The sequence below is a fragment of the Bombus pyrosoma genome, linkage group LG4 (assembly GCF_014825855.1).
Source record: "Bombus pyrosoma isolate SC7728 linkage group LG4, ASM1482585v1, whole genome shotgun sequence".
NCBI lineage: Eukaryota > Metazoa > Arthropoda > Insecta > Hymenoptera > Apidae > Bombus > Bombus pyrosoma.
The window spans coordinates 2,626,494-2,648,194 of NC_057773.1; the positions used below are offsets into that span (position 1 = coordinate 2,626,494).

Consider the following 21,701-nt stretch of genomic DNA (forward strand, 5'->3'; position numbering starts at 1 on the left):
GTCGTTTTAAGAAACTTGTCACTTCAGTGATTTCAGTAAAATTTGTTATGCTTTTCCTCTAGAAGCCTCGAATGCGTATAAGATTTTTTGGTATGTGTTTCGATTATAATCATTGTGTGTTTTACACAACTTACGTATAGTTATTCTGTAGAAGAAAGAGTATTAAGTTATTTTAGTATAATAATCGGTAGAAAATAATGGAAGAACAAGATAACAATAATCATGTACATTACATATGGTACAATTATATTATAAAATTGGGGTATTTTTAGGAAATATGCAACAGTTGTTTTCTATATATATGTATATTGGTTTAATATAATTTTATAAGTACGACAATATAACTTAATCTTGACAAATTTAACAGATCTTTCTCTTCCAACGATACTATGTAGAAAACGATAAAAGTTCTTTTATTACAAATGTAAATATTAAAAATAAGATAAAATGTCAAACGTAAGTATAAAAATTGTTTAGTGCGTCAAGTCACAAGCAATTTTAATTTTGCTACCACATTTAATGTCTGGTGCTATGAATAATTTTTTATTTCCTATTCAGTAATACAAAAATATAAAAAAATTGGAGCTTATGTAGGATAAGTTATTGTTATATTTTAGACATTATAAAATTTACAATAGTTATGATTTTGTTTTTAAAGATAGTAATCTAAATATATACAAATATACAAAAATGATCTATCTGTCTTCAGATCTTAGTAATCAGTAGAAATGATAAATGAGACTACTTATTACAGTTATGCATATGTACATATATTGCTATTGACAATGGAATTCAGTATTTTTATAAAAATAACATCTTAAGATAAACTCTCGTTTCAAAAAATATTATTTGCCTTATATATATATGGCGGTTGTAGTTTGTTGTAAAAACCTGTTGTAAAAGACAGTATAATTTGTAATTTGCAGCTTTTCTTTAAAGAAAAGATACGTCTAATAAAATTGATTGTAATATTTTTACAAAAAAAGAATATAATCACATATATTAGTCTATAGAATATCACATATAGATTAAGATACCTATTATATCATGGTATCAGATAACTGAACAATTTTCCTCTTCAGATATTACCTACTAGATGCCATAGGATCTCCATAAAATTACAAAAAATCAGAATTTTCATTCTCACAGTTGCCACTTAGTATTTTAATGAAAAATCTCAAATGGTCAACCATATCATACTATCACCAATATTAAAAATTTCAATTACTGCCAAAAATATAGAAACCGCACCTCCCTGCAGTACATCAAACATACAAAATCACAATTCTCCACTCACGAAGAACGTGATTTCAAATCGATCATAATCTCGCGTCCAAAACGCAACTTTTATCGATCTGGTTATTCTGCAGTTTCTGCAGATAACTCCTGGCCAATTCAGCAATCTGCGGATGAGTCGAGTGTAATGGCGGAAGCGGTCCAGGATGATGCCTCCTGTGTCTCAATAGGCTAGAACGTTGTGTGAAATCCTCTTCACAAACGTCACATTTATAGGGCCTAATTCCAGCATGCGTCAAAACGTGTTGATAAAAATTGCTGCTCGAAGGAAACGCTTTCTGACACAGGATACAGGTCAAAATCTTCGCCTGGCCATGTTTGAATCTTCTGTGACTCATTAATTCACGAGTTCCACGATACTCTTTTCCACACTCTTCGCATTTGAAGCCTTTCTCGTGGAGCCTCAAATGATTATCCAATCTACTCCTGTGAAGAAACTTCTTGCGACACAAGTGGCAAGTATGCTCGTATTTCACTTCCTTTGTACGTTTCTGATGCCTCCATTCGTGGCCTTTCACGTTTTTCACTTCCTTACCGCAGAATCGACAAATCTGCAATTCTGATGCGTGTGATCTCTTCATGTGATGCGTCAGATCTATCTTCAGCTTGTAGCTGCGACCGCAGTGTTCACACACGTATTTCGACTCGTAATCGCTATGAGTACGCATATTATGCCTCTTTAAGCTGTCTTCGCTTTTATATTTCACGTGGCAAATCTTACATTCGAAGAAGTAATCCGGTCGATGGATCATCTTGTGTTCTTCCAAGGCTCGAGCTGTGTGACACGCCCTTTTGCACATATCGCATTTATACGGTTTCCTGTGTACATACGTTACGTGGTTCTCAACTTTCTTCGCGTTATCGAAATGCTTCTCACAGAAGGGACAAGTGTTTTTGATTTTATCCAAAACTTGATCCACCTCGACTTCGTCTTTCTTTGAAGCGGTGGATTCGGCTTCTCTCTTCCAGGAGGATGTTTGCACATCTATTTTTGATTTTCTTGAATTTCTTCTGGCATTTCGTGAATTTTCAGAGTCGTATTCCGAATCGGTGGATGAATTGCGTTGCTGTGATTCTTTTAGATTTTTTGATTCCGTGTGCTTGAGATTTGATATTGTGGTTTGTGTCGATCCTTTTCCTGACAGCTTATCGGCCGCTATTAAACAGTAAGACGAATTTCTTTCTGGGTTTCTTTGCTGTCGTGGGACAGGTTCTTCTCTGAAACAAGGATAGTCTGTGTGTCAGTGCGTGAGAATTATATGTGGTTTATTTATATTATTTATAAAAATAATTGTATATGTATATGTAATAAATGAAAATATTTCAATCTACAAAGCAAAGTTTTGAATATTCGTAAAAAAATTATTTCATATACGAATACTACTTGATGAGAAGCTTTCTTCGACAGGAACGATTTATAATATAAATATATAATATAGAGTATAATATATATTCATGATTAATATCTGAAATATATTAAAAATGTAACTTACTTTTGCGTCGTTTAATATACACTTTATTGTATAAACTGTGATATTTAAATGTCAGTATTTTCACATAAAATACATGAAACCATCAGTTTTCGAAACACTTTTAAATTTCTACACATAATAAATAAATTTTGCTATTTATTAAGTTCAACAAATCGTATTTATATACTGATTGTTCCTAATTAAAAATATTAATTAAAAATTATATTTTTTTTATAAATGTGTTTCAATCATTTAAAACAGATTATTTTCTGTAGATTTTACTATGAAAACAATAAGCTTTTTGTGAATACTTTAGGTAGCTTATCTTTATTTAGATAAAGTGACATCTCACAGCAATTAACAATAAAGGGCATTAAAACATAGCATGCTTTAAATACACGCATCTATCATAATTTCTTCTAAAATTCATGTTTGTCAAGAAATCTTTCTGTCGTGTTCTCTATACAATGTTAAAATATTCGTTTCGATTACAATCAGTCTCAATAACACTTACTATAGACTTACTATAGACATCGATATAATGAAGCGATAAAATCAATTCGTAAATGTAATAATTTTTGTGGTTCGTATTTATCATTAATTACCATATAGAACAAGATTCTAGTTCATATAGAACAGTGTTCCTCGCGTATATTTCTTCACAAGCATTTCTATACTCTCAGGTCTTCTTTTAGTCGAATTTTTCTTAAGTTATTTCTCTACGATAAAACTCACAATGTAGTCACATTACGATATTTCATGTTTCAAGTGTTAGAAAGTCTCATCAATATATTCTTCGCAATATGGACGTGGTTTCTCTGGACGGAGGAAGAGGTCCAGGATGAGTCTTTCGATGTCTCAAGACACTAGATCTCTGCGTGAAATCTTGCCCATAAATATCGCATTTATAAGATCTGATACCTTCGTGAGTGAGCACGTATTGTTAAAAATTGGTCGTACTAGGGAATGATCTCTCGCAAATGGTACACGTCGAGCTACGTCTATGTTTCATGATCTTGTGACTAGAAAGAGAATACGGCGAAAGGAAAACTTCGTCGTATAAAGTGCTCTTGAAACCATCCTTATGCATAAGCAAATGATTGTCCAAGTGGTTACGAGTCGAGAATTTTTTACGGCAAACATCGCAACTATACTTGAAAGCGTTCCTTTTCGCAGCCTTGTCGTGCTACCATTCATGGTGCGTGATGTTCTTGACAATCTTACCACAAATTTTACAGACGTGACGAGCGTTTAGATGCGTTTTTCAATGTGACCGACCAAATTGATCTTCAATTTAAAACGTTTCCCGCAGTGGTCGCACATGAACTTTGGCTCCACGTTGCTGTGCACGCAAATATGATGATACTTCAGTCCCGCTTTACGCTTGTATTTTAAATGGCACGTAGGACATTGTAAATACGGATAGTCTTCGTGAGTTATCTTGTGCTTTTCCAGGAGCAATTTCGATGGATACCATTTGTTACATTTGTCACATATATTAGAATATATATTTATATATATATAAATATATGTGACATGAATATATATATTTATCACAAGAATGAATCATCTTGTGAAACCCAGGTATATGTCTTTTTAAAAAGATCACGTTCTTGCACACCCTTTGACAAACTGGACAGATGGTTCCTAGGTTTTCTAGAATTTCATCCATCTCTTCGTCTTCGGTCTCTGAGTCGGGAAATTTTAGTAATTCTGTCTCGTCTTTGGTTTCTGGGTCGGGAAATTTTAGTAATTCTATCTCGTCTTTGGTTTCTAGGTTGGGAAATTTTAGTAATTCTGTCTCGTCTTTGGTTTCTGGGTCGGGAAATTTTAGTAATTCTATCTCGTCTTTGGTTTCTAGGTTGGGAAATTTTAGTGATTCTGTCTCGTCTTCAGTTTCTAGGATGGGAAACTTTTGTGATTCTGTCTTGTCTTGTCTTTCCTTTTCCTTTTCTATTTCGCCCTTCAAACCGTCTAATAGGATCTCTTTTGCGTGTTTGTCTTCCTCCATTTCACTTTGATCTTTAATTTACTCAGTACATTTGTACTCTACTTTCGTTTAATGCTACTTGTGCCACTGGATTTTCGTTGTTTTCTAATACTTTCAATTCGTTTTCGATCGATATCGTTGACGTGTCCTCTTTTTGCACATTTCCCATCTGTTGCATTATATTATCAATTATTAACATTTTACTGTCTTCCTTTCACGTTTCATATAAATTGAATTTTTGCTTGATAGGCAGCACCACCTTTTTCATGTTCAATATAACACCACTTTTATCATAAACCGGTACCAAAATATTTTTAATCACGTTTAATCTGCCAGTGTCTGTGCTCTCGATCGACACCAACATTTTCTTAATCTCGTTAGTCACTGGACTTTTAACTGAAATCAACACTCGTTTCACCGTATTTATTTTCTGATCATCTGGAATCTGTCCAGCCGTATCGTTATTCGTTTCTATCAACGACGAATCACTGTTAACTAGATTTGAACAATCGCTAGTACTCATAATATTCTCGTTCGAAATTAAATCCACGTTCGTTCCATTCTGTGTCGTACTATCAATTAAATTGCTTTCACTTTTCTTCAACGTTCGTGATTTACTCATTTTCTTAGAACTTCTTACAAATCTTTTACGTTTCTTCGCGTTTTGTTCAGAAACTGAATTAGCTTTTAGATCGAGTGGCACTCGATTAATATTTTTTTGGTCCGGGATTCTGCGACCAAATAAAACGAGTTGTTGCGTTGAATTCGGTGGCTTCGACTTTTCCGCCATCCTTGAATTCCTGAAACATCGATTCCTTCAGTTAGTCATAGGAAAGAATCAACGGTGCACAACGAGAACAAAAAACACTTAGAAATTGGGTGGATCTGGTTACAAAATACGGTTTCAATCTGTAACAGTCGACGATCTTGTTTATTTATATTCGATTTTTCCTGTGGATCTTATAAATGTTAGTTTGGGAAGATAAATGGACAAATAAGAATTATATAACGAATGTTTAATAATTATTAAAAAGGATTTAATTAAAGGAACAAATAATCCGGTACAAACAATAAACGTCCCGAATGTTAATAACGAAATTAATGTGAATTTGTAGTTCCTCGTATTTTAAATCAACAAAATTTCATAATTTCTCGAAAACATCTAAATTGGATAGGTAAAGCTCATTTTTCATCCACTCTTACAATCACGGTAGAACTTACAAGTGAATGCTTAACAGTGCGTCATTTTCTATTTGCTCTCTTCGTCCTTTCTTCGTAAGAATTGTACTTTCTAACGATCTAATTTTTTACATTTCCTATTTACTCTTTTATTTTACAGTATTTTACAGTATTTTTATCTTCTGAACTATATACATCATTAAGTCTTACGTGAAACGTGAGATTTGAGAATCGTCAAACTGACATTTCGTCTGATAAAAAAAACAGTCCTTACGCACCTTTTGACAACAGAAGGATCAACACGTCATTAGGATACAAAAATACAGATTAATATTTCAGGTCTTCGAAAAGAGAAACACGTATAGTAGAAACTTTTTTCTGAAAATCATCGAATTGAAAACACCTTGAGAAATAACTTTTTTACTTCGATGTAAAAGTGCGATCAGTTTTAAATGAACAAGATTCATTAAAAAATGAAGAATGGAGATGACACTTTCTGAACACAATTATCTAAGTGATAAAAGAAATAATGAACTTTGAAGTGTAATGCAATCGGATGAAATAAAATATGAATATAATAATGCTTGCTTAAATTTTAGTATAATTATTGCACTTAAATTCAAGTGAGATATGCCGCTTCCTGCTAGTCAATATCTAGAGACTCGTCTCGTGTTTCACATAGATTTTTTAACAAGAAACAAAAGAATATATTAACATTATATTAAAACTATAAAATTCATAAAAATATTTTTAAGAAAATGTTATTGGCAATTGGAATAAATTAGATCTATATTTGTTCACTGTATTTCTTTGCCAATATAGATGATAGCTTATTTTGTAAGTTGATAGATCGCGATCGAATATACTTTTCAATAAACAGAAAACAAAATGCTTATTTCCCAAGACTTACAACGGAAACCTCCAATTTATTAGAATTTAAGTGAGCATCGTCCCTAGATTCTGAAAAAAAAAGGAATTAATCTTGGCTATTCTTCCATAATTCCACCTTTTATCAGAAAGTATTTGTATCCCAAAATTCCACCATCAACTTTACATCAAGTATTGTATAAAATTGTACGTGTCAATATTTTAATCTGCATAACATCTGACACCTTAACAAAAATTAATGTTCGTTATTTTCGAGTTTATTTAGGTTCAAAGGAGGAGGCGACGGATGACTTCCAGGATGCTTACGACGATGCGTCATCATGCTTCCTTTCTGAGTGAATCTTTGACCACATAAATCACACATATATGGTTTTTCACCAGTGTGAGTTACAGTATGTAGTTTAAGCGAGGTTGATCTGACAAATGTCTTTAAACATATTTTACACTGATACGGCCGTTCGCCAGTGTGTTTTCGAAGATGCAGCTTCAGCATGTAGTTCGTGGTAAAATTCTTGCCACAGTGGGAACACAGGTAAGTATGCGAGTGTAGAGCGATGTGATTACGAAGATTACACTCAGAAGCAAATGTTTTGTCACAAATGACACACTTGTGCTGCTTGGCCTCCGATTGGCTAAGCGCATGATGATAAAAATCATTTCTGGATTGAAATTTCTTTTCACACAGCGTCCTTAACATGTCTAATCCTTTCTCAGGAGTTTTGTGCTTCATTAATAAATGATTCTCCAAGCTGTTCCACGCTTTGAATTTCCTAGAACAGATACTGCAATGATGCAGATAACTGGTTTCCTTGTTCTTTTCGTGTTTTAGTTCGTGATGCACGATGTTCTTCACTTCCATGCCACAGAATCTACAAATGTAAGTTACGTTCATGTGCGATTTGTGGATGTGATGGTTTAGGTCTAATTTTAATTTGAATTGCTTCTTACAGTAATAACACGTAAATTTTGGGTTTATGTCACTGTGTTCACGGGTCTTATGATTCTTTAATCCTGTCGCGGTTTTATACTGCATCTGACAGATGGAACACTGATAAAACGAAACCACATCGTGTGTTTTTTGGTGTTCTTCTAGAGTAAAGTCAGAGAAGTAGCCTTTATGACACTTGTCGCAATTATATGGTTTCTTATGTGTCTTGAGGACGTGTTTTTGCATTTGGTTCTCGTCTCCGAAACACTTCTGACAGAATGGGCAAATGTTTTTTAAAGTGTCCAATATTTCATCCACTTCCTCCTTGGATACATCTATCGATATACTGTCCAGTTCTAACTCTGATACTTTCTCTGTTTTCTTTTTTACCATCTTTTCCCTTTCTGGGCTACTCGTCCTTTTTTCCAATGACGTCTCCCGTTTCTCTTTGTTTTCTTTCTCCTCTTTTTTCTTACAATTCACCTGCTTACTTGTAGCTTTATTTGTTAATAAAGTTTTTGTCTCAGTTTTCTTTTTTGGCAATAAACTCAATTCCGACTTGATAGGTACTACGACCTCTTTAATTTCGTAAGATATCGATCCATCCTCTGCTGGACAAGGAATTAATACTCTTTTGATTATGTTTAATCCAGACTCGTCCTTCACTTCAACAGGTATCAACATATTCTTAATTTCCTTCGTCACTGGATCTCTAACAGACACCAAAATAGTTTTCACCGAGTCCACGATCGAATCATCAACTACTTCTCTTCCTAAAGTGTAACTACTATCGTTAAATTCGTCTTCATTGTCTCTGACTGTCCTTTGACTGTTCTCGTCGTGATATATTTCATCCTTCAAGGACATGGAATTCTGTATCGTGGGACTAGAAGCTGGAACAGTAACTTGGAACTGCACTCGATCATTTCTACCCTGGCCCAGGAACGTTTCTGCGATCGTAGACCTCCTGAAACATCCATTCGTTTAGTCAATCGTAAGAAAGCGACCAGTATGCTAATTTGGGGCAAAGAAAAAATAAGAAAGATAGGAAGGAGGATCGAGAGGATCAGAGTTGCAGATTGGTCTTCGTCGAGTTCGATGACACATTTATTCGTATGATCCCTGTGTTCTGAGCTTTCAGGGTTCTATATATGTTAAACGAAAATGGTGAGGAGCGTGATATGGATAAAAACAACGGTGTGAGTATGTACCACATAGTGAGAACGATCGAGCGATTTCTGAAAAGGATTTAATTAAAGGAACAAAGAATTCAGTACAAGCAATGAATGTCGTCGAACATTGCACTGAAACAATTCGGTTTTCGGATTGATCGTGAATTTACACTCAGTATCACTACTTACATCAGTAAAATTCACAGCTTCTAGAACAACCGACGTTTATTAAACTCGCTCTCATTCTCTCGCTTTCTTTCTCTCTCTCTCTCTCCCTCCCTTTCATTCTGTTTTTTCGAAATCATCATGAAATTCGTAAGGCTCGATTCATATTTAACGATCTATACCGCCGTGTATTTGCACTGCTCCCTCTGTAATCCTTCTATCATTCACTGTACTTTACACAAACCGTTTGTTTAAGTACATTATCTTATGTACATATTCAAGTCTTATTAGTAACTAATTCGAATATTTATCGCTAACAAAGCAGTTCTTGCAGTCGGTTTTCGAACTATCATTTTTATACGGTTCTATAAAAGCTTCGTTTATCTCCTGCGTATATTTCACAATATATTTTCTAATTCGAGACTTAACGATACAAAATAACGCTAGAGGCTTAACAGAAAATGAATATTGTAAAACGAACGGCGTACAATCTCTCTCTGCAAAACTTTGACATTAGGTAAAGCAGCTTTTGTCCAATTATAAAAAGTACCGTTATTATAAATAATTTCACCACTTGTCAAGCGAACGAGAAATACAGTTCCTGGTCATCAAGTTAGAACCACCTGCAGAAATTTCACGTTTTTCTCAAATTCATTTCCGCTTTATGAACTATGTCAGTTAAATGATCGTCTCTGTATGTCCAAATTATTAATAATTACAGAGACGAGCAAAAATATTGACACAGATCAGACTTTCTTGTGGAATTCTGTATAAATTCGTAAAACACATTTAGTAAATCATAATTTATAACGTAAAACGTTGATGACACGTTAGTGCATACAAAACAAATTGAAAAGAATTTATATTGTAATGGAAGCAAAAGAGGAGCTACACAAATATCATTATCAGATCTTTCATCATAATACTTTCATTAATTTAGATTGTATATATCAGCGAAATTAATAAAATGTGGTCCTATTTCAATGAAAAGGGACTGTAGTTATACCGTAAGACTTACTATGCTGGAATAGCGAACGAAAGAAGAAACTTAGAAGCGCACTGCGAAGCGTTACGTAAACAAAGAGTTCAAACTCTTGAAAGCGAAATCTTAAGTCTCCACACATATCTTCCATGATATAATTCAAATTTTTTAAAATTCACTGAACTTTCAATATTTCTGTGTATTCTAATTTCCACCAAACAATCTTCAATGCCCAGAAAACGCTATAACTTATGTTCATCGCTCTCGAGTCTGCTAAGAAGTAGAGGAGGAGGCGGAGGATGACTTCCGGGGTGTTTTCGTCGATGCACCATCATGCTACTTCTCTGAGTAAAGCTCTGCCCGCACAAATCACACACGTACGGCCTCTCTCCTGTGTGTGTTAATTTATGCACTCTGAGCGCAGCCGATCTGGCGAAAGCTTTCGAGCAAACCATACACTCGTAAGGTCTCTCCCCTGTGTGTTTTCGACTGTGAAGCTTCAAAGCGTGATTGGTTGCGAATTTTTTGCCGCACTGAGCGCACAGGAACATCTGCGAGTGTAGACCAACGTGATTACGAAGATTCTGCTCGGTAGCGAAACTCTTGTTACAGATATTGCACTGGAACTCCTTCGGCGCGCTTTTTTGAATTCTATGAATTACCCGTTTGTGTGCTACCAAGTAGGATTTTTGGGAGTAGGCGTTGCCACAGAATTCGCAGATGAAGGTCTTTCTGCCTAGATGACTGGCCTTGTGGTCCTGCAGATCGTAATTAGACATGAAACCCTTGTCACATTGATCGCAACGATAACGAAAGTCACGCTGGTGAACTCGACGATGATGCATTCTTAAAGAGAATTTATTTATCGTGGTGAAACCGCATACTTCGCACGCGTATTCGATACCACGGTGGATCTGAGTGTGGTTGGACACCTCTGAGGAACGTTTAAACGCTTTGTCGCAGATTTCGCATTTGTAAGGACGAAGATCGCTGTGCTTGATCATGTGACGCTTGTAGTCTCCTTGTCTGTCAAAATGTAACTTGCAGGTGGAGCAGATGTATTGTTCTTGATCTTCGAATCTTTTATTCTTCCTCCTCTTTGTAGATGAATTTGTCAGTGAATCGTTATCAGAATTTGTAACGTAATTTGGCTCCTTCGAGGTACGATCTTTTCTATCAGACGAAGGATTCACTTGCTCTGGCGATGGTTCTGACGATATGGGTGATCTTGATTCGAAGATCTTGATGGCCTGGTCGCCGCAGTCTTTGGATTTCACGTCCCACTGTACGACCCCGAGAGTTCTGCAATCAACAACGTGATTTTTCAACATGTTATACGTGTTCGCATCGTTTGTCGAAACATCTTCCAGATCGCTGGTCGTTTCTTTAGTAACGACACACACAGGACGTGTCTCTAATTCTCTTTCTTTAAAGAGGATATAAAGGGAAACAATCGTTGACTCACGAAAAGTGAAGAAAGGCATAAGACGTTGGTCGATCGGAGCGGAAAGTCGTTACGCACGATTTTTCATTTTCAATGAATTATTGTTCTTTTATTAAACATATAATAACGAGTATCAATATTCATAACTAACGTGGAACTTGCAGTCGGTATACTCTCTTAATTGAATTGCTTCGAATTGTCTTCCGTAAACCACAAACTCCTTCGACTCGTTACACAGCGAATCGGAACGCGCAAACGAAATAAAACTTGCTCGATAAAATAATACTATCTCTCAATAAAGAACCCGCTATCATTCAGCTTATTAAAACGACAAACAAAATGAGCGAAAGAAACTGCAAGAAACATCGAACATAATAATTGAACGAACAAATAATATAACCTCAGTCACAATTGTGTAGTAGTAGATTGAAAAAAGAATATGATGAATCGTTAAAACAAAAAGAAACAAAAATTGGATCAGTTTCTTTCATTCTTCGTTGGTCGAAGCTAGTCCACACGGCAATGCACATTCGATTCGTCATCGGCTATGACAAGCTGCACGGTCGTCAACGAGTTACAGTTTTCGTGATATCAGCACCAACAAAGTGACCAATCTCGATGACGACGACACGATGGTACCGGGAGTGACTGCACTTCTTTCAAAGTTCTACCCTCGACGAAGAAGGCACTCGAATTTAAACGCAGGTTGATTTCTGGTGAGCTGTTAAGTTCCCTTGGCATGAGAAGCCACGGTTGCAGATCTGGCACACGTACGGTCGTTCTCCAGTATGACCTCGCCTATGTATTGTCAACGTGGATCTCTGTGAAAATGCTTTTGGACACTGGTCACATTTATACGGTTTTTCACCAGTATGCACCCTCCGGTGCATTCTGAGATTCTCTGAATCGGTGAAACCTTTACCACAGATGTCACAGACATATGGTTTCTCGCCAGTATGGATGCGTCTGTGTTTCTTCAAATGCTCGGCGCTGCTAAGACTTTTGCCACAATAATCGCACAAATACAGTTTCGTAGGATTGTGGCTCTCCTTGTGACGGAACAGGGATCTTTTGGTAGCCAAGACACGACCGCAAATGTCACAGGCCGTGCTGGTTACTTTATTAGCCTTCATTTCAGGATGCATACGTCTGCAGTGAGCAGAGAGTTGTCGTCTCAGGTAGAAGGCGCTACCACATAACTGACAAACGAAAGGCTTGTCGCCAGAATGTATATTGTAATGCTCCTGTAGATCTATCGCTTTACGGAAACGTTTGTCACAGTCGTTGCATTTAAAGGGAAGGTCCGCCTTATCCGTGTGTCGCAACATGTGAATGCTCAATGCTGCTAATACGGTAGTCTCGTAGTCGCATTCTTTGCACATGTAGCTGGGGTAGAAGTGAGTCTTCTCGTGCCTGGTCAGATCACGGAACAGACGGAACTTCTTAGGGCAGTGCTTGCAAGTTAGATCGCCAACCGTGTGTCGCATTAGATGCTTCTGGTAATTACTCTTATGTCGGAATACCTTGTTGCACGTTTTACACAGGAACTCCAACTCTGGTTTCTCTTTCTTTACTTTTAGCGTGGTCGAACGATTGGCTACTGTTGAAGTATTGCTCGCTTTGCGTCCACCTTTGCGACCTGTATGTTTCTTCATGTGTTTACGTAGATTTACATACGTTCTAAAGACCCTTCCGCACTGGGCACAAGTATTCTTGCGTTTACCCTTGTGCTCGATCTCGTGACTGTCCAACAGCGCCTGAGAGGCAAAAAACACGCCACACAGTTTGCAATGATAAGCTAATGGCAGATCCTCTTCATCGTCCTCGTCATTCACTTCTTGCTTGATGAAGTTTTGCTCCTGGTTTATCGGCAGAATGGTCGTGTTGTTGCCACCAGCCGTGTCCGCGCATTTAGCAGGCGTCGAACTCTCTGGATTCGCGTCCTTCTTCACCAGGTCGAGCTTCGTCAACATCGCCATCGGGTAATACTCTTCGGAGAAGGGTAACTGGTTGTATCTGAAATATAAAAATTCGAAGGGACACATCAGTATCAGATGTCCTCGTTGAATAGTCGGAGTCTTTCCGCGCCCGGAACGCGTTTTCTCAAATCGTATACCTGGAAGAGATATCCAGCACGCTCTACGGTTTGCTTTCAATGTGAAGTTCCTGAATAGATTAGCAAATCGTAGACAATCGCATTATTAAAGTTAGTTACACGAAAGTTGTGTGTGATGCAGAGATGGATCTGGATCTAGCGATATGTAGTATGAAAAAGAAACAATAAGTTGCGAAGATGGTATTTCGAAATTGCGTTTCTAATAATAAGAGCGATCTTGCTTGGACGATGTCAAATAGTTGTTTTATTTAACAGAATTGTACATGCAATGGTATGTCTTAATTAACTTGAAAAAATACCATGTTCCATATGACCGATTTACAAATTTTTTAGAGATCGGCCGAAAGCTGCTTGCACTTTGCCCACAGACTCTCTTATTCTAAATTCGCTATGTACAATGTCATAACGTAGATTAACATAATACTGTAGGAAATATAATATACGAAAGTGATATGTTTCGATACGTTACCCGAATGGTGAAATTAAAAAGATATTCTCGGCAGATTAGAAACAAAAAAAAAAAAAAAAAAAAAGAAAAGGTACAAAAATATAATTGATATTGTGCAACTTATAACTTTGGCACCAATGAACATTCCTTTTCATTCAATTACGTCTTCATCGCACTTGAGAATTAGAATCGATAATATGCAATGAAAAATTTCAAGTATGATAAATGTATCATCAGGTATGAAAGTAGCATTTAAAATTTCAACCTTTCTTCGGAAAACCTGCTAAATATCCCTCTAAACCAAAAGTTCATTTCCTGTGACTCTTTTTGCAAAAACATCATCTTTTATTGTCACTAATTTTTTATAACTTTTCAAAGTTTTAAAGATCACTCTATTTGGTCCACCGCAACGTTCACTGTGTGCACTTTGTTATGAGCGTTCAACGACGACCTGGAAACGAACGATTTGCTGCAAATCTCGCACTGGTACGGTCTCTGTCCTGTGTGATATCGTTTGTGAATGACCAACGTCGAGTGCTGCGTGAATGATTTTCCACACGTGTCACAAGTATACGGTTTCTCTCCGGTATGAGTTCTTTTGTGAACAACCAGAGTGCTCCTCTTGCGAAAAGCTTTACCGCAGACATCACAGATCAACAATTTTTCCCCGCTATGAAGTCGAAGATGATCCTGAAGAGATCCTTTAGAAGATACTGATTTACCGCAAAGATGGCAATCGTATTTATTTTCACCCATATGGGACTTTACGTGGAACACCAAAGAATTCTTATAAACAAACGTCTTGCCGCAGAATTCACACTGGTGCTTCACAGGCTTGAAATTTGGATCATGAACCTTCAGATGCTTCACCAAAGTATGATTATTCGGGAAAGACTTGTTGCAAGAGTCACAAACGTGTTCTTTAGCTCCGTGTTTCACGTTCATGTGACCGTGTAATTCGGCGTTCGTGAAGAATCCTTTCTTGCATACTTCGCAGTATCTTGTATACTTGTCGAAATGGCGCCTCTGATGAGTAGTTAATTGGAAAGCTTGGACAAACGCGTGCCCGCATACGTCGCACACAAAATTCCTCTCTCGAGTGTGGATTCTTCTATGGACGGCTAGTGTGTTGGTCCTCTTGAAGGATTTCTCGCAGATATCACATTGATAAGGTCGAGCGTCGCTGTGAGACACTCGATGGCCTTCGTAAAGATTCTTTGTCCTGAAAAGCTTTTTACACATATCACACTGATAGAATGTCTGTGCCAAGGCATCAGGATGCTTAATGTCGGAGACCGTTTCTTCTTTCGTTGTTTCTTTGGATTCTTCTTCGCCGTTTGAATCGTTTCTGGTCAGACTTTCAATTTTTGCGCAACGAATCTTTGGCAATGTATTTTCATATTGATTCGTTGAATAGTCGTCCTCTTCTTTTATGATTGAATATAAAATTATCGATCTTTCCATGATCACTTGCTGTTGAGTTGTTGGTTCGATCCTCGAGTTCAATGGTGACCTGCGAAGAAAATGAAAAAAAGAGTGTCGTCAATAGCGATTTTTACTTTATTAGTTTAGATCTAGCGACAATTTCGATTTTATGGGAGGAAGTGATATTTTATTAATGAACATTTAGCTTGATTTACATCTGACAGAATACACTGGATGTATAGTAGGAATATTGTGGTGTTAAGCTTCGAATTACTTCTTACGTTTTCTTCTCTTCTTTCTTCTTCGTTCGGCTCTTGTATGTTTTATATTTCGTGTGTTACGGGGACTTGTTTTATATAATACCGTAATACTGTTTATAGCGTATTTATAAAATGAAAGTATTCAAATATATTTATGAAATGTAACGAAATTCGTTCTTCGATTAATAACAATTGTTACAAGGATAAAATATTCTTCTATTCCGTTGCTCGTATGAATATACAGAATGTGTAATTTTTGTATGATAAATTAGAATTGTTTCTCGTATGATTGAATAAAAGTCATTTATATTTCGTTCGCTATTCTCCCTTTTTAAAAAAAGTTTACAGTTTGTAAAAAAAATATTCGTGATAAATACAAATATACTTCAATCCTTAATAAAATTAACGAAAGTAAAAACTTACATATCCGTGATTTTTACAAAGATGATATTCATACATTTCGAGGAAAAATTCGTGACTATTGCACACTTCATTCTTAAAAATTACATGAAATAAAGAATAACAGAATATTGTTTTTAATCTTCTGTGTATGATTCTTATTTCTCTTTGCACTTACTTCTCGTATACATCTTAAAATACTCGTTTACAAAATAAAAACATAAAAAATGAACATAAAGTACATATATCACGTATAGTATACAAAAAAAAAAAAATAAATTTATTGAAATAAAGAAATAAGTATTCACTTATTTGCACATGTACGTTGTTGGCTTCGAGAATGTGTATTTACATGGAAAGTTATATGAATGTATTAAAAGTTTTGCACTTAATACAAAGATAAAAGACATCCACGAGTGTTAAGATATAATTCGTAAAATTATGTTAGTAAAATATACAATCTCCTAATCACAATATAATTAATGTCTCTGATTCTTTTTTTTATAAATCTTAAGTATAGTGTTTTATAACTCTCAAATACAAACTGGTCTTGTATGTGGCATTTATACTTTCAGTAATTACACTTCTGTTATATTCGCGTTTTCTTTGATATTGCTAATTGCATATTTATTGTAATTTGTTGTATTTTATCACTAAGTTAGGCCAAGAATAATCTCGTTATTGGAAAAAAAAGAAAGACGTATATATGCATAGTAGATTGGGATTAGGTTTATATAATCTCATTTTTGAAATTAAAGATTTTTGAATATTATGGCACATTTTAAATCGCGAGATTCTACAGTACTATTACTTTTCGTTGGTAACAACAATTTTTTATTGTTACATATATATACTCAAATATTGCTATCAGAAGCTTACTCGCTACAAAATCTTCTGATATTCTATTTTTCTAATTCAAATATGTTCAATTTGATAAATTGCTAACTTAATTGATGCTCATTGCAATAATGCTTGATACAATTTATCAACGGTTTTACCGTTATCCTCTAACATTAGCGTAATAGATTTATATTTGGAGTATTTAGTATTTGCACTTACACTTGTTTTCAGTGGGGAAATATTTCGCCACAATTAGAAATATCTTACTGTGATTTTTTTGTAAAAAATATTTGGAAAGTACAGTTTCGACTTGAATAAAAAATAGCGATCACAAAAATTTGTCCTAATAGTGTGTTGACTGTCATATTGAACTTTTCTATAATGTTAATAACAATATATTTAGAAAGATTTTTAGTAAGATCCTTTTTAATCACAGTTTTTAAAAATAATTCTGTGTTCTAAACATAGGAAAATAAATTAGATAGAAAACAATTAAAATATTTTTCATTCTTAACTTAAGTTTTAAAATTCATAATGACAATCAGCACACAAAGATCTCATAGCACCTAACATACCTAATTCTCTACAGCAATATATCCTCTAACCAAATGCCTTGTGCTCTTTACCATTCTACGTACCAAAAACCTAAGAGATTGGTACATGTATCTCTTGTTCTCAAAATACAATACCTCCCAGTGATCGTATACAAACACACATCTCTTTTTGGTTCACTTTCTTTCGTTATGCGACTTCATATGTGAATTCAGTGAACCTTGCTGCGTGAACCTTTTCTGACATACCTTACATTCATACGGTCTTTCACCTGTATGCGTTCTCAAATGTACAATCAGATATTTTCGAACGCTGAAGGCCTTGCCACATACTTCGCAAACGTGTGGTTTCTCGCCAGAATGTATACGCATATGGATCTGCAGATAAGCTTTACTCGAGACTGATTTCCCGCATATCTCACAGGTGATCAGGTTCTCTCCAGTGTGTATTTTAAGGTGCACCTTTAGAGCCGCCTTCCAGTAACTTTCGAAATTACAAATATTGCACTTGTGTTTCTCTCGTTCGCCGTGAGACTTCATGTGCGTATTCAGATACGCAGCACTCGCGTAAGGGGTGTTGCACACCTTGCAAACGAATGGTTTCTCCCCGGTATGTGTGAGTAAGTGTCTTTCCAGGGTTTGGTTCGTGTAGAAGCCTTTGCCGCAGATTTCACAGTGCGTCACATATTCCTCGTTATGTTTTTTTTTATGTAAACGAAGATCATAGCCAGACACTTTCGAGATACCGCAGATATCGCACGTGAAACGTTTGTTGTGTTGCTTCAGGTGTGTCTTTAAGAATTCTTCCGTTTTGAAGCATTTATTACAGAGAACACATTGAAAAGGCTTCTCCTTTTGGTGCACTTTGATCATGTGTTTCTTCAATTTCTCTTCATCCGCGAAACTTTTATCACATTCCTCGCAATGACCACCAGTTTCTTCGTAATTCCTTTCATGGTCCTGCCTATGTTTTAGGAATTGAAGCTTTTTACGCATTTTTTTGTTACAGACGTCGCATTCATAAATGACTGAGCATTTCCTGCTCTCGTATTTATTGTTATAATCTATGTTAACGTTTCTTGTTTCTTCTTCTTCTTCTTCTAGAATCAATTTCATTTCCGTGTCGTTACTTTCTTCTAACGTGTCCGTTACTATCTCTTGATGACTGATCTGTTCGAACTCTTCGACCGTGCAAACATCATTCTGGTATTTGACCAGTTCCATATCCTCGAGCGTTTCTATCTGCTCTATTTTCGCTTCCTCCATGCTGATCTCCTGACACCTGCAATGGACAAGATTCGTCAACGTATGGAATGTAATGAGACGCAATTAACATGGTAATATACTTGTTCTCGAATAAGAAATTTTCTTCCGCTTAGATACGAACCGATCACGGTATTTCTTCTGTTGTTGATGGTTTAACATCGATAAAGATGTAATATACTTCGAAGAGAAAGTGAAAATTTGCAGGAAATGTCATGGAGCTTTTACGTAGAGTAAAATAAAAACGGGATGTAAATTGTAGATACAATAGATTAAATAGCTTATAGGATATATTTATATATATTTATTAGAATAGAATTTTCAAAATAATTAAGATCCCTTGATATCGTTCTTTTCTTAAAAAGTTGTTATAATATGTATACAATTTTTAGAAAACTTTTAAAATTTAATATTGTCAGACTTTCATGTTTGAAATTATTTTCATATTCGGTATTCTATATTCGTACACATTTCTAATTTTCACGTCAAAGTTTCTGAAGAAATCATATCGAAAATTAATATTTCGTGGAAGTTATATATTTTAAAATATATTTCAATTTTAATGTTTACTAAAGGCTATCTAACAGTAAATTCGCAATAGCCTGCTAATTCGGTATTTATTGCCAACCAATTTATTGCAAAGTGTAGCTATTTTTTGAAATATTTCTTCCAGCTCAAGAATCATTTATCATTTACTTACCAGCTGTCGTGCAACCATTCGAAGTAACAAAATATACTAACCTAAGGGGGCCGATCTAGATTAAATTTAAAAGTATTTGACTTGTTATTAAAATGATTTTTTTAATATTTTCATATCATTACTAAGATATTAAAATATTACAAGCGATATGGTAATTTATGTCCATGTATCATTAATCTTATTACATTATATACAATTTACGCAACTTGTCTGTTTAAAACAATTAACATAACACACTATTCTTCCATAATACAAATTACAATCATGGAAGAATCATTAATTTTTTCAATATTAAAAAAGAAAGATATTTTCCAACACCGTTAGTCTTTAAATCGTTATTATTTTTAACATCCGCGAGCTATACAAACAAACACAATTGTAAAACAATTTTCACAAATCACATCTTAATCTTATTAATCTTATCAATAATCATTAAACTCTCAATATTTAAGACGAATATTTACTGTACGTATGTATAATACTATGCAAGAATCCACAATTTCCAATACCGTTAAAAAGATCAATAATGTTAAGTCTACAAATTAAAATAAAATAATACAATTACAATCTTTAAATTAGTCTGCTTATTAACAATAAAACATAGAATAACAATTAAAGAACTCGATGAAAACTCAAGGCACCCTTCATTTAGCGACCTCGTGTCGACGCAAATGAGCGCTCAGGGTGCCTCGTTGCGTGAATCGTTTCTCACAGATTTTACATTTATAAGGCCTTTCCCCTGTATGAGTTCTTCGATGCTTAATCAGATACTTCCTCGAACTAAATGCTTTCCCGCAAAATTCACAGATCTCCGGCTTCTCACCAGTGTGTATTCTAATATGAATCTTCATATACTGTCTCCTGATCAATTTACCGCAAACCTCACAAGCCACCTGACTTTCTCCCGTATGCGTCCACAGATGTTCCTTATAACAGTAACTGTAGAAAGTCTCGAACCCACAAATTTCGCATCTGTACTTCCTCCTATTTTCAGGCTGACTATGAATCTTCATGTGACTTCTCAAATAAACTCTATTACCGAAAGACTTGTGACAAATCTCACAAATGCATGGTTTATCATTACTATGCACGCTCATGTGCGTTTTCAACGTTGCCTTTAAGTAAAATCCCTTGTTACACACCTCGCAAAATTCAGTGAATTCTTTATTGTGTCTCCTAATGTGAATCTTCAAATAATATTCAGAAGTCAATTTGGCACCACATACGTGACAAATATGAGGCGCTCCATGCAATGTTTTATGAACATTTAGATATTTCTTCTTCTTAAAAACTTTATGACACACGGTGCATTCGATTGGACCACTAGAAACATTCGGTTCCTTCCGTTTCGTTTTTATCGTTTTGTCCTTCACTTTATGCTGTTTGCTCTCAGCTATCGTCGACTCTTTGCATCGACCTCGTCGATGCTTGAACAGTTGTACCTTCTTCGTGAAACTTTCGCAGCACGCGTCACACGTGTATTTCTTTTGAGCTTTTTTCAATGCTTCCCGAGTTCGAAGGATCGATTGCTCGGTTCTGTGTACCAACAGAGTAGCCTCCGTGTCGAACTCCTCGTCACAGGACTCGCATCGATACGATGCTTCCTGGACGACGTGAGAGTTATCGATCACTTTGTTCACAAACGATCGAGCTTCCTCGTTGGACGATTTAGCGGTGCGAGACTGATTCCGTTTGGCTGGTATCGTCTTCACGCTTTTCGGTCTGCAAAAAGACAACAAAGCGTGAGCTGCCTTATAAATCGGACGCTTGCACGCACAGAACGAGGACGTTACTTAAGTAGTTAATGCAGTTTTCATGGAACGTCGAGTCAAGGGAAGAAGATGTCTGGAAATGTACTTGATTCCAATTTTGCTTTACTTTATCTTCAAAGCTAAATCTGTTTTCTTTGTCGATAGCAGTTTTTTTTTTTTTTTAATAAAAATATCAATCATATAAATCGAAAATAGCTATACAGTTGACACAATTGAAAGAAGATGAAGCTACTTACTGCACAAAGCCAGTCAAACAGCGATCAATGATTCGTGAGAGACAATTTCTTCGAGGAATCGTTTGGATAAATGATATGAGACAGACAATTGTATCGTGGACACGTTGCACAAAATGCACACAGCCATGAAACGCATGCGGAAAGAACGTAACTTGGAAAAAAGCTCGATATCAGA

The 21,701-nt window shown here is 35.6% G+C and overlaps 4 protein-coding genes and 1 pseudogene across 7 annotated transcripts in view; all 5 read right to left on the reverse strand.

Annotated features, from left to right (window-relative positions):
• Positions 1 to 21,701, reverse strand: part of LOC122566518 (zinc finger protein 470-like) — a 55,388-nt gene that overhangs the window by 24,447 nt on the left and 9,240 nt on the right. The gene's annotated exons all lie outside the window — the stretch shown is intronic.
• Positions 1,320 to 3,529, reverse strand: LOC122566637 (zinc finger protein 69 homolog). The gene is made up of 2 exons (XM_043724192.1): positions 3,504 to 3,529; positions 1,320 to 2,514 (listed from the first exon to the last, which is right to left on the reverse strand). Exons 1-2 carry the CDS (start codon positions 3,527 to 3,529, stop codon positions 1,320 to 1,322), a joined length of 1,221 nt encoding a protein of 406 aa, XP_043580127.1.
• Positions 2,378 to 4,779, reverse strand: LOC122566638 (annotated as a pseudogene).
• Positions 5,774 to 21,701, reverse strand: part of LOC122566513 (zinc finger protein 239-like) — a 28,102-nt gene continuing 12,174 nt past the window's right edge. Inside the window, exons 5-6 of one of the 3 annotated variants that reach the window (XM_043723892.1) lie at positions 13,194 to 13,532; positions 8,986 to 11,374 (exon numbers count right to left, since the gene is read on the reverse strand). In XM_043723892.1, coding sequence (XP_043579827.1) covers positions 10,315 to 11,374; positions 13,194 to 13,532 — 1,399 coding nt within the window. In that variant the 3' untranslated portion in view covers positions 8,986 to 10,314. The other 2 variants (XM_043723891.1, XM_043723893.1) reach the window with 2 other exon arrangements.
• LOC122566524 (zinc finger protein OZF-like) lies at positions 13,540 to 17,936 on the reverse strand. 2 transcript variants are annotated; one of them, XM_043723922.1, is made up of 2 exons: positions 17,805 to 17,936; positions 13,540 to 15,593 (listed from the first exon to the last, which is right to left on the reverse strand). In XM_043723922.1, exons 1-2 carry the CDS (start codon positions 17,813 to 17,815, stop codon positions 14,468 to 14,470), a joined length of 1,137 nt encoding a protein of 378 aa, XP_043579857.1. In that variant the 5' UTR covers positions 17,816 to 17,936; the 3' UTR covers positions 13,540 to 14,467. The 2 variants fall into 2 exon arrangements, with proteins under 2 accessions (XP_043579857.1, XP_043579858.1); XM_043723923.1 differs by lacking the exon at positions 17,805 to 17,936 and adding an exon at positions 17,580 to 17,700.

Excerpts from the sequence above, each read along its gene's own strand:
- LOC122566637 (XM_043724192.1), bottom strand. The coding sequence starts at position 3,529 with ATGAAATATCGTAATGTGACTACATT. Across the intron at positions 2,515-3,503 it reads TATCGTAATGTGACTACATT|AGAAGAACCTGTCCCACGAC; the intron begins GTGAGTTTTATC and ends TCCTTGTTTCAG.